General features: G+C 44.4%; 1 protein-coding gene across 1 annotated transcript in view; it reads left to right on the plus strand.

Annotated features, from left to right (window-relative positions):
• MROH9 (maestro heat like repeat family member 9) overlaps positions 1–15,365 on the plus strand; it is a 41,684-nt gene extending 26,319 nt beyond the window's left edge. The window contains exons 12-19 of the mRNA XM_037035290.1: positions 1,639–1,759; positions 6,375–6,512; positions 8,522–8,698; positions 11,486–11,638; positions 11,736–11,852; positions 12,442–12,544; positions 14,103–14,165; positions 15,052–15,365. Of these exons, the coding sequence (XP_036891185.1) occupies positions 1,639–1,759; positions 6,375–6,512; positions 8,522–8,698; positions 11,486–11,638; positions 11,736–11,852; positions 12,442–12,544; positions 14,103–14,165; positions 15,052–15,365 (1,186 nt within the window). The remainder of the gene's footprint in view (positions 1–1,638; positions 1,760–6,374; positions 6,513–8,521; positions 8,699–11,485; positions 11,639–11,735; positions 11,853–12,441; positions 12,545–14,102; positions 14,166–15,051) is intronic.
• Positions 15,366–18,628: the final 3,263 nt, after the last annotated feature.

Genomic DNA, 18,628 nt, shown 5'->3' on the forward strand with positions numbered 1-18,628 from the left:
AATACATTCAGGAAAGGAAAATAAAAGAGGACTTTTGTTTTCTTGTCCTCCAACGATTTCTTTCCCCTGGCTAGTCTGTACATAGCTGCTTCTGATTCTGGGATCAAGATTTGCTGATCAAGAATCAAGATGCATGCTCTTGACCACATGACAGACCATGTGAAGTCGTGACTGGCCCAGAAAGCCCAGTCCAAACAGGCTTTGGGTTCCCAGTGCTTTGAAAACAGCATCTTATTTGCATGTAGATTTCAGGAACACATCTTGATTTATAAAAGTGTAGTGCACCTGCACCCTCCAATGGTCCCCAGTTAAGTACCTCTATATCCTTAGTAATTTTGGATCTTCATACTCAAAGTGGGGTCTACAGACCGGCAGCTACTGCAACACCCAAGAATTCAAAAAACAGAATCGCATGGCCCACACAGACCTACGAATCAGAATCTGCATCTCAGCAAAATCAGCACACACATTAACGCTCCAGAAACACTGGTTCAGAGCACCAACCTGGGGTCTTCAGATGGAATCCACGGCACGTGCTCCTTCCCAGTCTTGCCACTGCCGATCCGATCCAGGTGTGTCAGGACAGCTGTGAGCCTGGCCAGTGCCTGGGTGGGTTACGGAGAATGGCTTGGTGAATCAGGGTTCACCAGCTGTTCTCCAGAGTAACCCAGGACAGCACCAAACTCTCTCCTTTCGTATTTCACTTAAAGGGAGGACTTGGTCTACAACAGCAAAGGTGGCCTGTGCCATCTGGAATTGCCAAGATCCTTATTTTCTCTCCCTTTGGTTTGGCGCTGATGGGAGGTTGTGGAAATACAGGGCATTCTGTTCTGTGGCACAGGATGGGAGACAGGAAAGAGCAGTGACATTAGGAGATGTTGTCAGTGACCCCGGTATATACAAGGGGGATCCAAAAAAACCCAGAATTATCTTCTGCAGAGCAGGCCCCTTGTAGCACAGGCTTCCCCACTAGGCGAGTGTTCTAGGAACCCACCAGTGAACCAGTTGATGTTGTTGTGAGAGGCTGCGTTGGGCTTCAGTGAAATTTCTTTGAAGGCTCTTTCAACGCAGTTGTCCATTTCGTGATGGGTGATTTACAAGTGCACCTGACCACACCATGCTAAGTGTTCATCAGTTTTGACCAAAAACAGCATAACCCCCATGCCCCACTCTCCCTATTCACCCAATCTCTCCCCGAGTGACTTCTTGTTTCCTTGATGAGAAAGTCCTTAAAGGGAAACATTTTGTCCACGTGGAAGAGGTGAAACATGAAAAGTCATCAAAATTGACAAGTTCAAAACTGTTTTGAGCAGTGGGAAAATCATCTTAATAGGTGTACTGCATCAAATGGGCAGTACTTTGAAGGTGACTGAAGTTTAAATGTGTAAGAATACACAATTTTTATACATAAATTCCATTTGGGGGGTCACTTCCATACACTTCCACACAGCCTGTGTTGAATGTATACTGGGGCTGCCGTTTACCTTGGATTAAGGAATATTAGAGAATTTCTTTCTTGGTATCTGGGTGGAACAAAATATAAGGATAATAATTCCCTCTTTATTGCCATTAGAATTTGCCAACACTGAAAGCGTTCTCATCTCCTCTGCTAATTCGGCGCCTTCTCCTCCTTTCCAGAACCCTTGGTGAACACAACTTTCCACAGTTTCCAGAGACCCTGCATTACCTGTACAAGCTCTCAGTGGAAGGTCCTAGGAGGTCAGAGGACAGCGTGATCACAGTCATCTTCCTCACTGAAGTGAGTTCTATCAGGAGTCTGTGAACTGCTGAGCTTTTACTCCCTGTCCTTACGCAAACGTACCCGACACTCTGACCTTGTACCTCCCTCTCTGAATGTTTATTCCACCACAAGTTAAAACAACAATAGGTATCTGAGGTTCAAGGGTACAGTGGAAATAGAGCTGGGTTACGGACAGTTGAACGCTCAGCCTTTCGGAATTGGCTTTTACCACACCAGTTACTTTTGAAATGCCACTTCATGCATCTCTGCATGCTTGTTAAAGTATATTGAGGGATAATCAAGTTTACTAAAGACAGTAGGTAGCATCTGGAATCTAAATGATACTTCAGGCTGTCTGGGAGAAAAAAAGAAGGGATAGGCCAAATAACTGGGTGAAATCAAGGCTAGAATTCCATCACTTTGTATATGAATATGACATCATCTACTGAAATGCCATATTAGAGTCAAACAATTTGAGAAAATCCTTTTGGATCTAACTTTAGCTTTAATAATTAACTACCTAAGCAAGCATTGTTTAATTGATAAGCATAAGGTTCACTACTCACTGGTGATACTGCCTTTATTAATTTTATTATTAACTTCATATACATATCCACAGACTAGGGTCTGCCTCAGGTTAATTGTTAGGTTCCATTTAATTTTCATCCTTGTGGGAAGCATCACACTGTTGAAATATGGCCATTTGCAAGTAAATTTGAATATCTAGCAAAGCAACTTCTCAACTCTTTTCTTTTTAAAATATATTTTATTGATTGTGCTATTACAGCTGTCCCGTTTTCTCCCCTTTACTCCCCTCCACCCTGCACACCCCCTCCCACCCACATTTCCCCCCTTTAGTTCCTGTCCATGTGTCATACATATATTATCGGGCTTCTACATTTCTCATACTATTCTTACCCTCCCCCTGTCTATTTTCCACCTACCACCTATGCTACTTATTCTCTGTACCTTTCCCCCCTCTCTCCTCCTCCCACTCCCCTGTTGATAACCCTCCATGTAATCTCCATTTCTGTGATTCTGTTCCTGTTCTACTGTTTGCTTAGTTTGTTTTTATTGTTGTTTTGGTTGTGGTTGTTAATACCTGTGAGTTTGCTGTCATTTTACTGTACATGTTTTTCATCTTCTTTTTCTTAAATTCCTTTAACATTTCATATAATAAGGGCTTGGTGATGATGAACTCCTTGAACTTGACCTTATCTGGGAAGCACTTTATCTGCCCTCCCATTCTAAGTGAAAGCTTTGCTTGATAGAGCAATCTTGGATGTAGGTCTTTAGATTTCATGACTTGAAATACTTCTTTCCAGCCCCTTCTTGCCTGTAAGGTCTCTTTTGAGAAACCAGCTGACAGTCTGATGGGAACTCCTTTGTAGGTGACTGTCCCCTTATCTCTTGTTGTTTCTAGGATTCTCTCCTTCATTTTAATCTTGGCTAATGTAATTATGATGTGCCTTGGTGTGTGCTTCCTTGGGTCCAACTTCTTTGGCACTCTCTCAGTTTCCTGGACTTCCTGGAAGTCTATTTCCTTTGCCAGATTGGGGAGGTTCTCCTTTATTATTTGTTCAAATAACTTTTCCACTTGTTGCTCTTCCTCTTCTCCTTCTGGCACCCCTATAACTCAAATGTTGGAATGTTTAAAGATGTCCTGGAGGTTCCTAAGCCTCTCCTCACTTTTTTCAATACTTGTTTCTTCATTCGTTTCTTTTCTTTTTTAATTTTCATTTATTTTTAGAGAAGGGAAGGGAGGGAGAAAGAGAGGGAGAGAAACATTAATGTGTCGTTGCTTCTCACATGACCCCCACTGGGGACATGGCCTGCAACTCAGGCATGTGCCCTGACTGGCAATGAAACCTATGACCCTCTGGTTCACAGGCCTGCACTCAATCCACTTAGCTATACCAGCCAGGCTCTTCATTCTTTTCTATTTGGTTATTTCTTTCTTCCTTCTGGTCCACTCCATTGATTTGAGTCCCAGTTTCCTTCCCATCACTATTGGTTCCCTATACACTTTCCTTTATTTCACTTAGCATAGCCTTCATCTTTTCATCTAATTTGTGACCAAATTCAACCAATTCCATGAGCATCCTGATCACCAGTACTTTGAACTGTGCATCTGATAGGTTAGTTATCTCTTCATCACTTAGTTGTATTTGCTGTGGAGCTTTGATCTGTTCTTTTGTTTGGGCCATTTTTTGTCTTGATGCACCTATTACATAGTGAGGGGCGGAGCTTTAGGGGTTCACCAGGGTGGAGCAACCCAATTGCTGGGTTGTGATACTGTATATGGGGAAGGGGTCCAAGAGGGAACAACGGCATTTGCTTCACTCTCTGCCAGATTTCAGTTACTTCTCCCACTGCCCAGAAGAAAATCGAGCCCTTCTGGTGCTGATAACCGTGTGGGTGAGTTTGTGTATGTTCTAGGACCTTTCAGGTCTCTCCAACGAACTCTCCTGTGAGTCTGGGAGTTTCTCCCAGCACCTTAACCCCCACGGGTGTTTTCAGGCTTTATTTCCCCTTGCTGGGACCCTGGGTTGTGGGGTCTGTCTCACTCCCCGGTTTCACCTGGTTTATCTGCACACGAATGTGGGACTGCTGGGTTTTCCAGCCACCTTGCATGCTGTGCCCCACCCCACAATCTGCCGCCTCACTGGACCCACCAGCCGCCACCTTGCGCACCCAGGTCCGCCAGCCACCACTCTGCTGCAAGCCCTCTCCACACTGGCTGCCCCCTCCTCCTGGTCTGCTCTGGGCGAATGTGTCTTGTTTAACTCCTTGCTTGTCAGACTTCCATACAGTTCAATTTTCTGTCAGTTCTGGTTGTTTTTTGTTTTTAAATTGTTGCCGTCCTTCTTTTGGTTGTGCGAGGAGGTACAGTGTGTCTACCTACACCTCCATCTTGGCTGGAAGTAGTCAAGTCTTCTTTTCAAAATTTCTTTTGTTCTTCCTATAGATGTGTTCTCTAGTTACAGTTTAAAATAACTTTGCCAGGTGTGAAGGGAAAAAAAGCTTTTGCTGAAATTACTACTTTAATTACATTAATGTTCTGAGCTTCTTAGGAATATTTGATATGTTTATATTTTCATTTTACTCAATATTTTGTCATTTCCATATACATTTTACATATTAATTTTAAAATTACTAAGTAGCTGATATTTCAAATGGTTAGTGTGACTGTGGCCTTTACATCTAGATGTTCAGGTTTATGGTTTCTGAATGTTCAGGAAAATTAAGCTATTATCTTGAATTCAGCTAGCTTCCTGTGCTCTTGCATAAATTCTAACAATATTTTAGTTGATTCTCTTGAGTTTTCTAGCTGTATGACCCTAAAGTGTTAAAAATGAGAATAATACTGTTCCTCTCTCTAAGTCATTATGTTTATTTTCCTGAACCATGTGCCTTCGCCTTGTCCCTCACTGAAGTTGCATTTGGTGAGTACTTTGATCTCTCCTTCGCCCATTTAGTACTATTATAATCTTAGAGTTTTTCCCAATAAATTGTATTATTCTCTGTCTCTTTTTTCTCCTTCTCAATGCAGATTTTTGAAGTATGTCAAGTTCACTGAGGAACCCAGTGCTTTGACTATGCATCCTTAATGAGATACTTTTTAAAGACAAAAATCTTTTTTAAAATACTTTTACTCAGGAGTATTATTAATATTGTGTGTTGAGATCATAAGTTTAAAACTGAGGCACGCATTACAAAGCAGAAAGCCAATATGTACATATAGAAATGTTATTAGGCACCAGGGTTGTCCAGGTAAGAGAAAGATGAGGCAATATAAAATTACAAGAAGTTAATATAAACTGTGTTACATTATGTTTAAATTGAATATATCAACCGTTAAAAGTGAACTTACAACTAAAAAAAAAGTATCTCCTAGTTTAAGTAAGGGCCCAGAAGACATAACAATGAGTACATTCAAGCACCCACTTCTAATAGTTTCTCACTACCATTATTCACTACAAAGAAATATGTCCCCATAAAGAAATGAATAATTACAGGGGCAAGGGAAACGTAAGATGAGCCTGGGACATCTAACTTTTCACAAGCAAAGAAGTGCTCGAAGGCATACCGGCCACGTCAAAAGGACACACATGTGGGCTTGAGGGGGCTCCTACCAGCCAAATATGAGCATCAAAAGGACTAGTAACATCAAATAACTGTAATATGTTGAAAATTTAATGCATAAATCCTTGTTACTACTCAAAATTGGAAAGCTGGAAGAGACAGGGATGCCAGCCAGTAAATGTAGAAAGGCTAGAAGAAGAAGAAAAAAACCCCACCATTTTGCAAGTCCCAATGTAATAAATGAATGAAGAAAAAAGCATTAATAGTTTTAAAACCATTAGGTGGAAAGCTGCTGGAGAACACGATATTCACATGGTACCCAATTATCGCCCCGCAGATCAGCGACTAATCATAAAAGGAAAGTGTGCCTGTACCATTTTCTGCGTGCTGCCATCCACACAGGACACATAGGGGAACATGCTGAAGCGCTGGGAGATGTAGTGGGACCTGAGTTCCAGTCTCACTGACAATGTCTTCATGCTGATGCCTCTAGCAGAGACTGCGCACGGGCCTCTATTCTGAACACATATTAGCTGTTTTCTTTCAGCTTCTGAATAAATTCTTCAAGGACCCATTCCCAGAAGAATTTCTGGCTCTCTTCAGGAACTGGATCAACGACTCCAACCCTGCAGTGAGCAAACTGAGCCTGCAGAAGATCGCCAGCATGGCGCCGGTCATCAACCAGGTGCGTGGGCGTGTGGCCTGTGTCTGTCGTCACCTTCCACATCACAGTCCCGACTTGATGTTGCTCAATATCCTGCTGAGGTTTCATCAGCAGGGGTTGACATTGGGGTTGACCGGAAGAAATGCAGTAAGTCGGTTCTGTCACTTTATCACCTAATTTATATTTTTCCGAGAAAATCATTCGTGGCATGCACAATTCATCAGCATCACCCTACATGCACACCCTTCTTACAGTCCAGCCCCACACGTAAGTTGATTTCCCCTCCGACACACACATGCACGCATGTTAATGACCACCCCTGAGCACCCGGGCCAGCTTCTCCCTCCACTCACAACGCGTTCCTCCCTCGCCCATACACAGTCGCATTTCTCTCCTTGCTCAAAGATCAGTTCAAGTCAAATTGGATCTCTGGCAGCCTCACCCCTCGCAGAGCCACACCAGCTCTGGGCGCTCACTTACACGATAGTCCACAACAGTGCTGTTCCACACACAATTCCGAACCAGCTGCACCAGTATCTCCTGGAAACTGGTAAGAAATGCAAATTGTCAGGCTCTACTTCAGGCCTGTGGAGTCAGGAATCCCAGGGGTGGGGCTGTGTTTTCAAAAGTCCTCCCGGGGGTTCTAACACAGGTTAAACTCCAGAACCTCTGTCTTATGTTGGTCCCTGCCATGTCACATCCCTCCGTCTTACCTGCCAGGAGGGCTGAACCTAAGTGCACTTCTATGTTCCATAATTGCCTTGTACGTTTCAAAGTACTTGGTACAGCGCTGAGTTAGCTGTCCTACCCATCATTGTTGATTTAATAACATGTTAATAACAAATCCTTGTTTAACCATTAAGCATAATTTCTGATAACTGAAAGCCAGGCAGGGGCACCCATTTTGCATTTAGAAATAAATGAGCCATAGTCTATTTGCTTCAAATAAATCATGCAAGTCCATGTACATTCTTTTCAGAAATGGAAAGTTACTTATTGCCTTGTCTAGCACCCTAAGCACTGGAGGGACATTCTGAGTCAAGGTTATGTGGGACAGAAAGACAGAATGTACTGAGGTTGCACATACTGTCTGCGGGTAAAGACTCAACTTTCCTGCCAGATATGAGCGGCCTCTGGCTATTATTTTAGCAAATAGTATTTATTTCTTTTACTTTTCTGTTCAGTCCTTCTTTTCCTCCTTCAGTGTCTCCTATTCTTATTTTTTCTTGCCTTAAAATTCTGTTTGTCTCTGATCTGCAGCTGACTCCCATGACCCGGCTCAGTACCTGAGTGGTCCTCATGTCCACACAGGTGACCACCGTCCCCTAGTTCAGAGTGCGTGCTGCCAGCAGTGCCCTAGTGCACGTGCAATAGTCAGCTCACCAGAAATCAGACCAGTTTCCTGGGTGTGAACACTCCCACCACAGCTGACTTCAAGCTGTCGTAGGGACATCATTGAAGATGGAGGTGGGAATAAGTACACTTCAGCTCACCATGCAGACATAATGCACGTAAATAACCTCAAGGGAGTATAAGAGAAAATGTAGTAAGGTAAATAGAAGTGATACGTTTCAAGTATTTATAGCTATTTTTTAAATAAAAGATTTTATTTATTTATTTTTAGAGAGGGGAGGGGAAGAAGAAATAAAGGGAGAGAAACATCAATATGTCGGCACATTGTGTGAGCCTCTTGAGCACGCCCCACTGGGGACATGACCTGCAACACAGCCATGTGCCCTAGACAGGGAATCGAACCAGCAACCCTTTGGTTTGCAAGTTGGCACTCAGTCTGCTGAGCCACACCAGCCAGGGCATAGCTATGGTTTTCATTTACTTCTAAATTTACAAAATTTAACTTTTTAGTAACAACTTTTATCTAAAAATCAGCCTACCAAATCTTCGCCATCGCCCCCTGCGAGCCAGCTCCAGCACACCGCCACATGCTGCCCAAATCAGAGGGGGGTGCCAAACGCTCGTGCAAGTCTCCTACTCATCCTCAAATCCCACTGTCTCCCTCTTTTCATATCCAGGTGGGAAACGTCTGCGGCTTTTTGTTATCCATCCTGGATGCCTTTCTCTCCAAAGACCAGACCATTATAATCCGGGCCCTGCTCACCCTCCGGAGACTCTTAAACAAACTGGACAAGGTGACCTACTCCTCTCTGTGCACCCAAATTGCTTCCAGCTACTGTCCACTGATGGACCACGTGAGTGGCACAGCTGGGCATGTGGGGTCAGTAAGTGTGATGGGTGAGCTGAAGCTCCAGCTCTGGCAATGCTAGTACAGCCCAGAATAAGTGACCAGAAGTCAGTCATTTTGTGCAGGGCCACCATTTCTTTTCGAGGTAACATCAGTCAGGAAGTACTGTGAGAACCTGAAAAAGTCTCCCCATAAGAAAGCAGAATCAAAAACAGCTTCTGTCCTTGGATGAAAGAGAAATTGTAGCTCAGTGGTCATATACTGGTTAACCCTGAGTCCAGAATTCCTGAGTTCAAATCCTGTTCTGTCTCTTGTTAGCTATGAAGTCTTAAGCAGGTGTTTCAGTCTCTCACCTATAAAATACAGAGGGTAGCCGGTGTCTTGTGGGGACTAGAGATGATGTGTAACGCCCCACATGAGTTTGTTATCATCATATAAAACTTTTAATTAAAAAGTATCTCATCAGAAACTTGCATGTTTTAAAAATTCTCATTTTGTATAATAAATGTGTTCCAAGCAAGTTGGATGACAGTAATTTATTTTAATAAACAAGAATAGTTTTGTATGCCATGGGTAATCTATTTTTTAAAGATTTTTATAATTGTAATGAGTTATTTGTGAACCAGAGAATTATTTCAAAGAAGATTACCTTGCAAAAGTTTGTAAGTCCTTCATTACTCAGATTTCAGTGAAGAAGAGCACAATATTATTAAACTACAGAAATAAAAGATTTAGTGGCAAAAATTATTTTTACAAGGACAAAAATGATAATAATAGTGGCTAAAATGTATTGAGAATTTACTATGTACCAGGTATTATTCTAAGGAATTTGCATATATTACCGCATATAATTCTCTAAACAAACTCTGTTACTATTATCCGAGGAAACTGAGACAAAGAAAAGTGAACTTCTAGACAAGTTCACACAGCTAATAAGTAGTTAAAATAACTATGTAAAATATTATTTTCAAAGTGAAATCACTTGAAAGAAAAACTAAATAAATTATCAAGCCAAAAAGAAGGAGAATTAAAGAGAATGGAAAATTGTCAGGTATCAATTTACCCTAAGTCATTCCTTGAAGGCAGAGAATTTGAAAAGTATCAGGATATCAGTGAACCTATGGCACTATAGGCCTTACCATATTAAAAGTAAAAAAAAAAACAACAACAACAAAAACCACCATGACCAAGCTCACTCAACCTATGGGGGACAAAACTGGGATTTCAGTGGGTACCCGGGCTCCCCAGAGCTCTTCCCACTGGTCTGTACACACCACCTTTCCATGGTCAGCATGCCTTCCTGTAATCCAGGGACGCACACAGGTGACCCAGGGATGAATGCAACCGGCAGGTGTGTTAAATTTAGCCCTCAAACAGAGTGTGGTTTATACTTGTACACCATGGAACTGTCCACAAACATCTGACTTGTGAAGAAAATGGCAGAAGATCTGGGAACACTCAACCCTACAACTCACCTGGCAACAACAGCCTGCAGGACCTGGGTGTCCTCTCTGAGGGAGGCCCGGGCTCTCTCCTGTCTCCGTCTCTATCCTCTCCCTGTGCTCCTTCAAGGTCACCCACTGTGTTCTACTGCATCCCTGTCCAGCCCGTGTGACATATGATTCAATTATGGCTCTTGCAGGTTTAGACTTTGATACCCATTAGTGACCCCTCGGAAGGAACATATGAAACCACATTAGCCATTTGTCTTTCTTTGGGAACATATCCGATAAGTTCCTGAGAACAGAAAGGAAGAGATACAAAATGAAACCATACACGTTTCTTAAAAACCAGAAGGTAATGTTGTCTTTCTCATAAATTGGCCTCTTCCCCTGACTTGCAAGTTTTCTGTTCTGGAACCTTTGGAGTCTAATCACCTATCCACAGCCGGCCTGTGCAGGCCCCGGGAACCTGGCTCCGTGTCAAGGCCCCGCGTCCCCACTGGCGTTCACTGCAGCTTGGCAGGGCCTCCAGCATTTGCCACTCAGCTATTCTGAGTCCTTTACAGACATTGCCCCCAAGTTAAATAGATTTCTGATTTTAAGACATTATTAAAGACTGCCTTGCTAAATTTAAGAAACTTACTGTTCACAGGGGATTTTTTTTTATACAATCTGAATTTTAGTAAGCAAACCTTATTTAAAATCAAACCAAGAGCTGACTACTTAGACCCCAGGGGAAGGTTTTCTAAAAATAATATAATTTCTTATATATGTATGTATATGTAATAGATACTTATATAGTATGTATACACATATAAATATATATAAACATATGTATCACACTGTTTAAAGAAAAAAGCCCTTGCGCTGGCTGGTGTGGCTCAGTGGATTGAGTGCTGGCCTGCAAAGCAACGGGTCATTAGTTCAATTCCCAGTCAGGGCACATGCCTGGGTAGAGGGGCCAGGCCTCCAAAAGGGGGCACACAAGAGGTAACCACACATTGATGTTTCTCTCCCTGTCTTTCTCCTTTCCCTTCTCTCTAAAAATAAATAAATACATTTTTTAAATTTTTTATTTATTTATCTTTTAGAGGGGAAGGGAAGGAGAAAGGGAGAGAAATATCAATGTATGGTTGCCTCTTGTGTGTCCCCTGCTAGGAATTGGCCTGCAACCCAGGCATATGCCCTGACTGGGAATCGAACCGCAATCCTTTGGTTCGCAGGCCCGCGCTCAATCCACTGAGCTACACAAGCTAGGACTTAGTAAAGTCTTTTAAAATATATATTTAAAAAAAAAAAACAGAAGCCCTAGAATTATCCTCAACTGAGGCTTTTCTGTGCACAAATTCCAGAGCAACGGAGGTATTCGGAGCATGGCCATCCGACACTTTGGCGAACTGGTCAGGGACATGAGTCAGTACTGGTGGATGCTGAACAACGCTGTGTTCAGGGCCCTGGTGCCTCTGATCCTGTTTCTGGAGGATACAGAGACAAGAGTCACCACAGTAAGTCCTGCCATCTTGCTTTTCTCAGTTTGGCAGAGGCGCACCGTGTTTTACGTGACGCCAAAGAAACCCTCGCTGACTGTTTCCTGCTTCGTAGGCATGTAAACACACACTGGCGATCTGCGCCTCAGAGCTGCGTTGGTCAGTGTCGCACCTGCTCCTGGACCGCTGCTACAGTTTTGAGCTGGTTGTGCTCAGCATCTGCAACAACCTTGTAAGTGGCCCTTTAGGGTCTCCTACCAAACGCTGTCGAACAAACATCAAAGGAACTCCCCCGAACAATGGGAAGGGTGGTGGGAACAGGGATCATTTGACCTTTCTTGGAGAAGAAAGGAAAAAATAATAGTAATGAACAAACGGGTGAGAACAGCCAGGGCTTGAAACCAGAGAAAACGATCATTTTCCCCTTCCTGTTCCTCGACATGACCCTCTGGCTAACCTTCCTCCAACCCACCTCCATGGAGCTTTGGATGGGTAGGAGGGTGGAAACAGCATTTCACGAAAGAAATTCGTAATTATCTGGTCGCTGCCTACTGAACGGGCCCTCTGGACCCCGGCACGAACTGCAGCGACAGGTGGAAAAACACTAACCAGAGGCGGGAAGACAAGGCTGAGTTGGGAATCCTATCACAAACAGAGGAACACCGGCAAACAGAACAGTCAGGTTCATACAGAGACCTCAAGTTTTAAGCTGGACCTTATTTGGTGTAAGCAACCAAGTTCTTTTCTCTGGAAGCCTGGCTGAAAGGGGGCATACGTACTTTTTCAGCACCTGCGTGTTTTCCCCCGCTTTCTATCCCCAGTTTATTTCTCATGGCAGCTACATTGTGGAGCTGCTCTCTGATGCTCTGAGGTTCCTGCGGAACTCCGAAGTGTACCTGAGGAGAGCGTCAGTTATTCTCATAGGTAAATACAAGTCAAGTTGCACTGCCTGGCTTGTCTTAGGAGGTACAGCTAGAAGTCTTCCTTTAAAAAAAATGTAAATCGTTTTTGTTGATGACGGACAGCACCCATCCATGGTGATATCTATGATGAACAGAGGTCACGACGTGTGATCAGAATGAAGTTCTATTTGATACTATGCAGTGAGTACAGCTGTGTGATTAAATTATTATATGAAGTATATTTAACAAGGATGGTTTCAGAATCTAACACGATGGCATGCCACTGCTCATTATTCCCTTTCACTGCTTAAAAATCACTACCCAAGGAATAAGAACGAAGTAATATCTAAAAATCCAAACATCACCTTCAGCAAAATTGGGGTATCTGTAGCCACAGTAAAAAAAAAAAATTTAAACATAGGGCTCAGAGTAGTGAAGAAAAATTCTAAGAGAAGACAACTAAATCAGTTTTCAAACATGACCAGTTTTTTCCCACTAAATTCTCATCATGAAGATCGAAATTGATAATCCTTTATTTGGGATGACAGAAGTTCCCAAGTTGGTAATGGGGTTTTCACTTGACCTTGTTTATTAGCCCCTAGCAGGGACAACAAGCACTGAGGAGATGCACAGTCGCTTCTTGTAGAGAAGAGACAGCAGGCTGTCGGAACAGAAGGCAATCGAAATCACAATCAGTACTAGCGCTCATGCCCTATGCTGACAGGAGAAGATAAAGGGACACACACACACACACATACACACACACAGAGAACCCATGTCACAAGACCTGACTACAAACCAGAGTGTCCTGCTACTCTGAATTCTACCCTGGTACTTTCCACAGCCCATCCTCTGTATATATAAAACAATTGCAAGATCCAAAAATAAATACTGTTTTTTTAAACGACATTATCTTTCTAAAGAGGTATTTCTAGGGGGAGAGGAAAGAAGAAAAATAAATTTTATAGTGTTTCTACAGAGCAGATGAAAATCATGATAAAAATATCCTTGAATCAGAAACTTTTTGAAACAAAGATCTAAAGTATAGAGACAAGTGCACAGTCCATACATGATGGGTAGCGGGAGCACATGAAGAATAAACTTTCAGAGGATGGGGGCAGGTGTCAGAAAAGACATATAACCATCCCCACACACACACACACAAAATGCAATGCAACCAGCAGAAGAAAAATATACGCATATATTGTGGATAACCAGGAAGGGACAAAGGAGTGCAAGGTTGAGAAACGCTAGCAAAATGAAACGGTGAGCCAGAGAAAGTAGACACAAAAGAACACGCTCTGAAGGACAGAGGAGCCAACAGGAAGGGGCACGAGGAAGGGATGCTAGTCACCTCCCATTCGGTGACCTGGGCCATTATAGAAGTGTCCCCTCTGTGGCCACTCCTTGACTTGTGCCTTTTCCGTAGCTTCATTAAGCGCATAAGTACGTTAGAGCACTCAAAGAGGACACAAGGCTGATCTAGAGATGCTTTGCTTTGCAGAAGGCAATGAGGGTAGCAAGGTAACATCAGAGAACGTATTTTCCTAATGTGATGTGGGGTTTGATTTTGTGCACAGGATACTTGACAACACTGGGTGGCCACTTACTGCTCAGAGATGACATTGAGGTCATACTTGAGGGTAAGTATTGAAGGTAGGGTGAAATCACGCCAGGTCTAAGTATATTTACTATGTGTGGTTTTACTTGAATGAGTTTATGACAATACGGGTGCTGCGGGTGAGAGGAAGGTGGGGTTAGGGGAGAATCAGTGGGAGAACTAGGTTAAGGAGCACCCTTTTTTCCTTTTGATTCTTTCTCTCTCTCTCACGTCTCCTCCTACTTAATACCTTCCCTTAGGAACACCGCAGAGAGTTGAGAATTAACTCACTCATTCACCCAACAAATATTTTTTCCAGAGCCAGTCTAGTTGCTGGGGGTATAGCGGCAAACAAAACAAAGTCCCTGCCCTCAGAGAACTTGAGTTTTCAGAGACAGCAACGTCCACATGCACCAGAGGGACTTAAAGAAGAGCACAGGTTATTCCACCCAAATGTTTGGATCTCTGGCATCTCTCTCTCAGCCTCTAATTTCCCACCAGGATTGGAATTATAAACATGAAAGGTAGAACAGTTTTAGAGTTTCAGCAGAACGGAGTGGAATGTATAGAGATTTCTCACCTACTTCCTGCCCCACCCATGTGCAGCCCACCATTATCAACATCCCAACCACGAGGTGTTTGTTACAACTGATGCAACTACACTGACGCATCATTATCTTCCTTCCTTTCTCATTCCTGTATTCACTAGTTTATTCAATACATATTTATTGACTGCCCACTAAATTCTCTCTCTCAAACCCTTCTTTCTTTCTTCCTCCTGCTCCTTTTCCTCTTTTTTCTAAAAGTGCACCTCTTTTACTCTATTTCTTTTTTTTAAAGACTTTATTTTTAGAGTGAGGGGAAGAGAGGGAGAGAGAGAAGGAGCGAGACATCAGCGTGTGGTTGTTAAGGGCGCCCTGCCATTGCAGGTATTGACACGGTGCTGGACGACGAAGACATAGAGACCAGGGTGTTGGCAATTACTACCCGCAAACTTTTAAAGGATGTGGCCCATAAACTGACCTCCTCGGTTATCAAACAAACCTCCCGAAGACTGTTTAATTTTATCTACATCAAGAAACTAAAGCCTCTGTATAATTATAGCTCGCCCAACGATGTGCAAAAAAAGCCCCACGAAGATGAAAGAAACCAGGAATGGGAAGAAAGACCTTATGTGCATGAGAATGATGAAAAGTTTCATGAAAGAATGAGACATTCACCAAGCCACTCAGAAGAGCAATGATTTCCCTTTTCCTCTAAGGATGCTAGGGGCCATTTTACTGTTCCTCCTTAACTGTCTGCAAATACAGAAATCTGCTGCCTCGCTACATCTGACGGTGATCAGAAGCCTTAATTCATCAAACCCAATAATAACATAAAAAATCATACAAGCAAACTGTTTGATGAGTTCTTGGGACTTAATCGGTAAGCTAGACACTGTGCTAGGTAGGGGGACATGTGGGGAACAAGGACAATGTTGCTGGCCTCTGGAAGGTAACAGTCTAGGGATGCTGGATTTGGTTATTCCTGTCCGTCTCACTGGGATGAATGTTGCCACAAGGAAGTATTCACAAAGGACAACACAGAACTTGCAGGGGCATGGGGAGCAGGGCCCAGGGAAATGTATGCCGGGTAGAAACAATGAGGCAAGAAGAGTGGGGGGGGGGGCACTCACTGGAGAGCCTGTTGCAGATACCAGGGGGTGAGATGAGCACTAGATGTGTAAGGGTGATCATTCATACAGCACATAAATGTCTAGTCACTGGGTTGTACGCCTGAAACTAATACATCATCTATAACTTTAAAATAAAAAAAGTATTTTAAAAAAGAATGGGGACAGCCGAGACCCAAGGGGAACCCTGTGCTGCTGTTCCGATGGCTTTAAGCTTTTTGAAGTATAAACTGAATAGTCAATCCCAGCGGCTTCCCATTGCCATCAGGACCCAGGGTCACACGCTGCTCTGGTCTGTGAGAAAGCTGACACACGAATGCTGCTGACCAAAGGGTTTCACTCGCCCCCCACTCCTGCACACCACCCTGACCCTGCGCACATGCTGCTTCAGGCACAGGGCACCTCTCCCAGGGAGATGAGCGCCCCCTCTTTCCTCTGTTGACGCGGGCGCTGTGACTCTGTCATGGGTCAACTTGGAGTGCATACATGTTCTCACTGCCCTGCAGGCTCCTGCACTGGGGTGGGGCAGCAGTCCCCCAGCTTCCCTCGGGTCGCCCATCAGCTTCTCTGACTTCTGGGCCAGGTGGGTTTAGTTCTGCTGACAAAGACACCCGTCTCCTGGGTGATGTCCACATCACCAACATCACCAACACTGGAAGCAGGAAGAGACTGGCAATCCCAAACCTGTGGGTTCCACCTTGCCCTCGCTCTCCCCTCGACACCCAGCCTCCCTCCCAGTCCCGCTGCCTGCCTTGTGGACCCCAAGCTGCCTCACCAGATGAGGAGGCGGCAGCTCTTCGGAGACCACAGAACGCCCCCCCACCCCACCCCACCCCCGTTGCTGACAGTCAAACCCTGGTGCTGCTGCTCTCATCAAACTCGGGGGACAGACCCGAGAAGCCTTCCCAGGCCCCTTCCAGCAAGGAAGTGGATGTGGCTCCTGTGGGGTTTTTCCCCTTAAAAAAGGGGGGGAAAACTGTGTTCTTTTCGTTGCATTTATCGGATTCTAGTGTAATTACTCATTTGCCTCTCTGTCTGCCCCACGAGACTGAAGTTTCTGGAAAGTGCATGTTGTATCGCACACTGGGTTGCGTGCTCTGGAACTCACAGTACCCGGCACCTAACACCCGCTCAGTGAAGACTGCCAAATGAACAGAACACATTGCCCTCCCACTTTCATAAACACGCTCAGATATCGATGAGCACTACTGAGTATTAAAAATAATGAGAGAATGGATGATTTTAATTTACCCCTTAATTCCTATTATTTCACATCATCCTGATGTCCCAGAACTGACTTTCCAAAATCAGGGCAAATTTCCTTTCTTATCTTCTAAACTTAGCTGGATGCTGAACAGTAACCTCCTGGGAGATACCCAATTCCTGCCCCCGGAATCTGCGAATCTGTTACCTGACATGGGCAAAGCAAGCTCACAGATGTAATTCCACTGAGAACCTCGAGATGGGGAGATTGCCTGGATTACCTGGCTGGGACCAGTGTGACCACAGGGCCTTTCTACAAGGAGAGTGGGAGGTCAGAGAAAAAAAAGCCTTCTGGAGATGTCACCATGCTGGCTTTGAAGAGGGAGCCAGGGCTCAAGAGCCAAGAAAGGTGGCTCTGGGAGCTGAAACGGGGAGGAAAACGGATTCCCCGCTAGAGCTGCCGGAGGGAGCACGGTATTGCTGTCACAGGGTGCAGCCCAGAGGGGGATTTGTAATGGGGCCTGGAACTCAAGGCATCCAGGAAATACTAGAAAAATATATATAGGATGTCCTCATCTCCCAACAAGGCTGAGCTGGGGGATGGGACACATGGAGCAGGGCCATTGGGAGCTGTGTTGTATAGCAACAGCTTTGCAGCTAACCTCTGGCATGGTCATTTAACGTATCTGTAACCCCCAACTGGTTTCTTAGGTATATTAAATAGCTGTGGCCTTGCTTTGAGCCAGGGGGATGGGAGTAACTCCCACCCAAGACGAAACAAGAGGCAGCTCCCTCTGGTTACAGCGCCTGCATGAGAGCTTAGAGAAGATTGGCTCCACGCCATGGGGCCACACCTGCCCAGACTCACCATGGCAGCCCAGTGAAGCTGGAAGAATACGGGAATGCTGGCAGGTGTAACTGATTATAGGAGTCGGAAATGGGGCTGCAGAGGAAGACTGGCACGGGAACTGAAACCCAGGCGCAGCAGCCGTGCAAGGGGAGAGAACCACATGGCTCTCGCAGAGTAGGGACCCCTCGACTTTGGGGTGCTCCCTTTTGCCATGTGGCTTAGGAAAGAGGAGAGACTGCCTGGAAGAAAAGGGGTGAAAGGCCTCTCGCTGGTGGGCCATGAGAAGGGGCCACATGGCTTTGGATTAACTGGAGAGCGTGCCGGCGACACAGCTGCTGGTGCCAGGAGCCCGAATCATGGGCTCCTACTGCTTTTCCTGAGATACGGTACCCCAGACTGGGCAGGGGGAGAAGGAAGGGCTGTGCACGTGTGGGGGTATGCTAAAGGACTTAGGTATTTTAACGAAGACATTAAGTCACCGCTCTAAGTCTGTATAGCTTTTAAATAAATAATTCCTTTCCTTTTCACAAATCTCTGGCAAACTGAATTTTTGAGTGTCATTTCCACAGAGCATTTCTGGTACCAACTCCCCAGTTATTTTAACATGGAAAATTTATCGTTAAAAATTGTCGATGAGAAAGTAAAGACTCCAAAAAGGCAAAAAGAGAACACAGAATGTCAGAGGTGGTGACTGCAGAAGGAGCAACCACCACCAGACCTGAAGAGACCAAGGAAAGAAACGGGGACTGTTGAACCTGAGAAGCCTAGAGAGAACGTGCAG

Source organism: Sturnira hondurensis, unplaced genomic scaffold, assembly GCF_014824575.4.
Source record: "Sturnira hondurensis isolate 20B ecotype Veracruz unplaced genomic scaffold, ASM1482457v3 Scaffold0022215, whole genome shotgun sequence".
NCBI lineage: Eukaryota > Metazoa > Chordata > Mammalia > Chiroptera > Phyllostomidae > Sturnira > Sturnira hondurensis.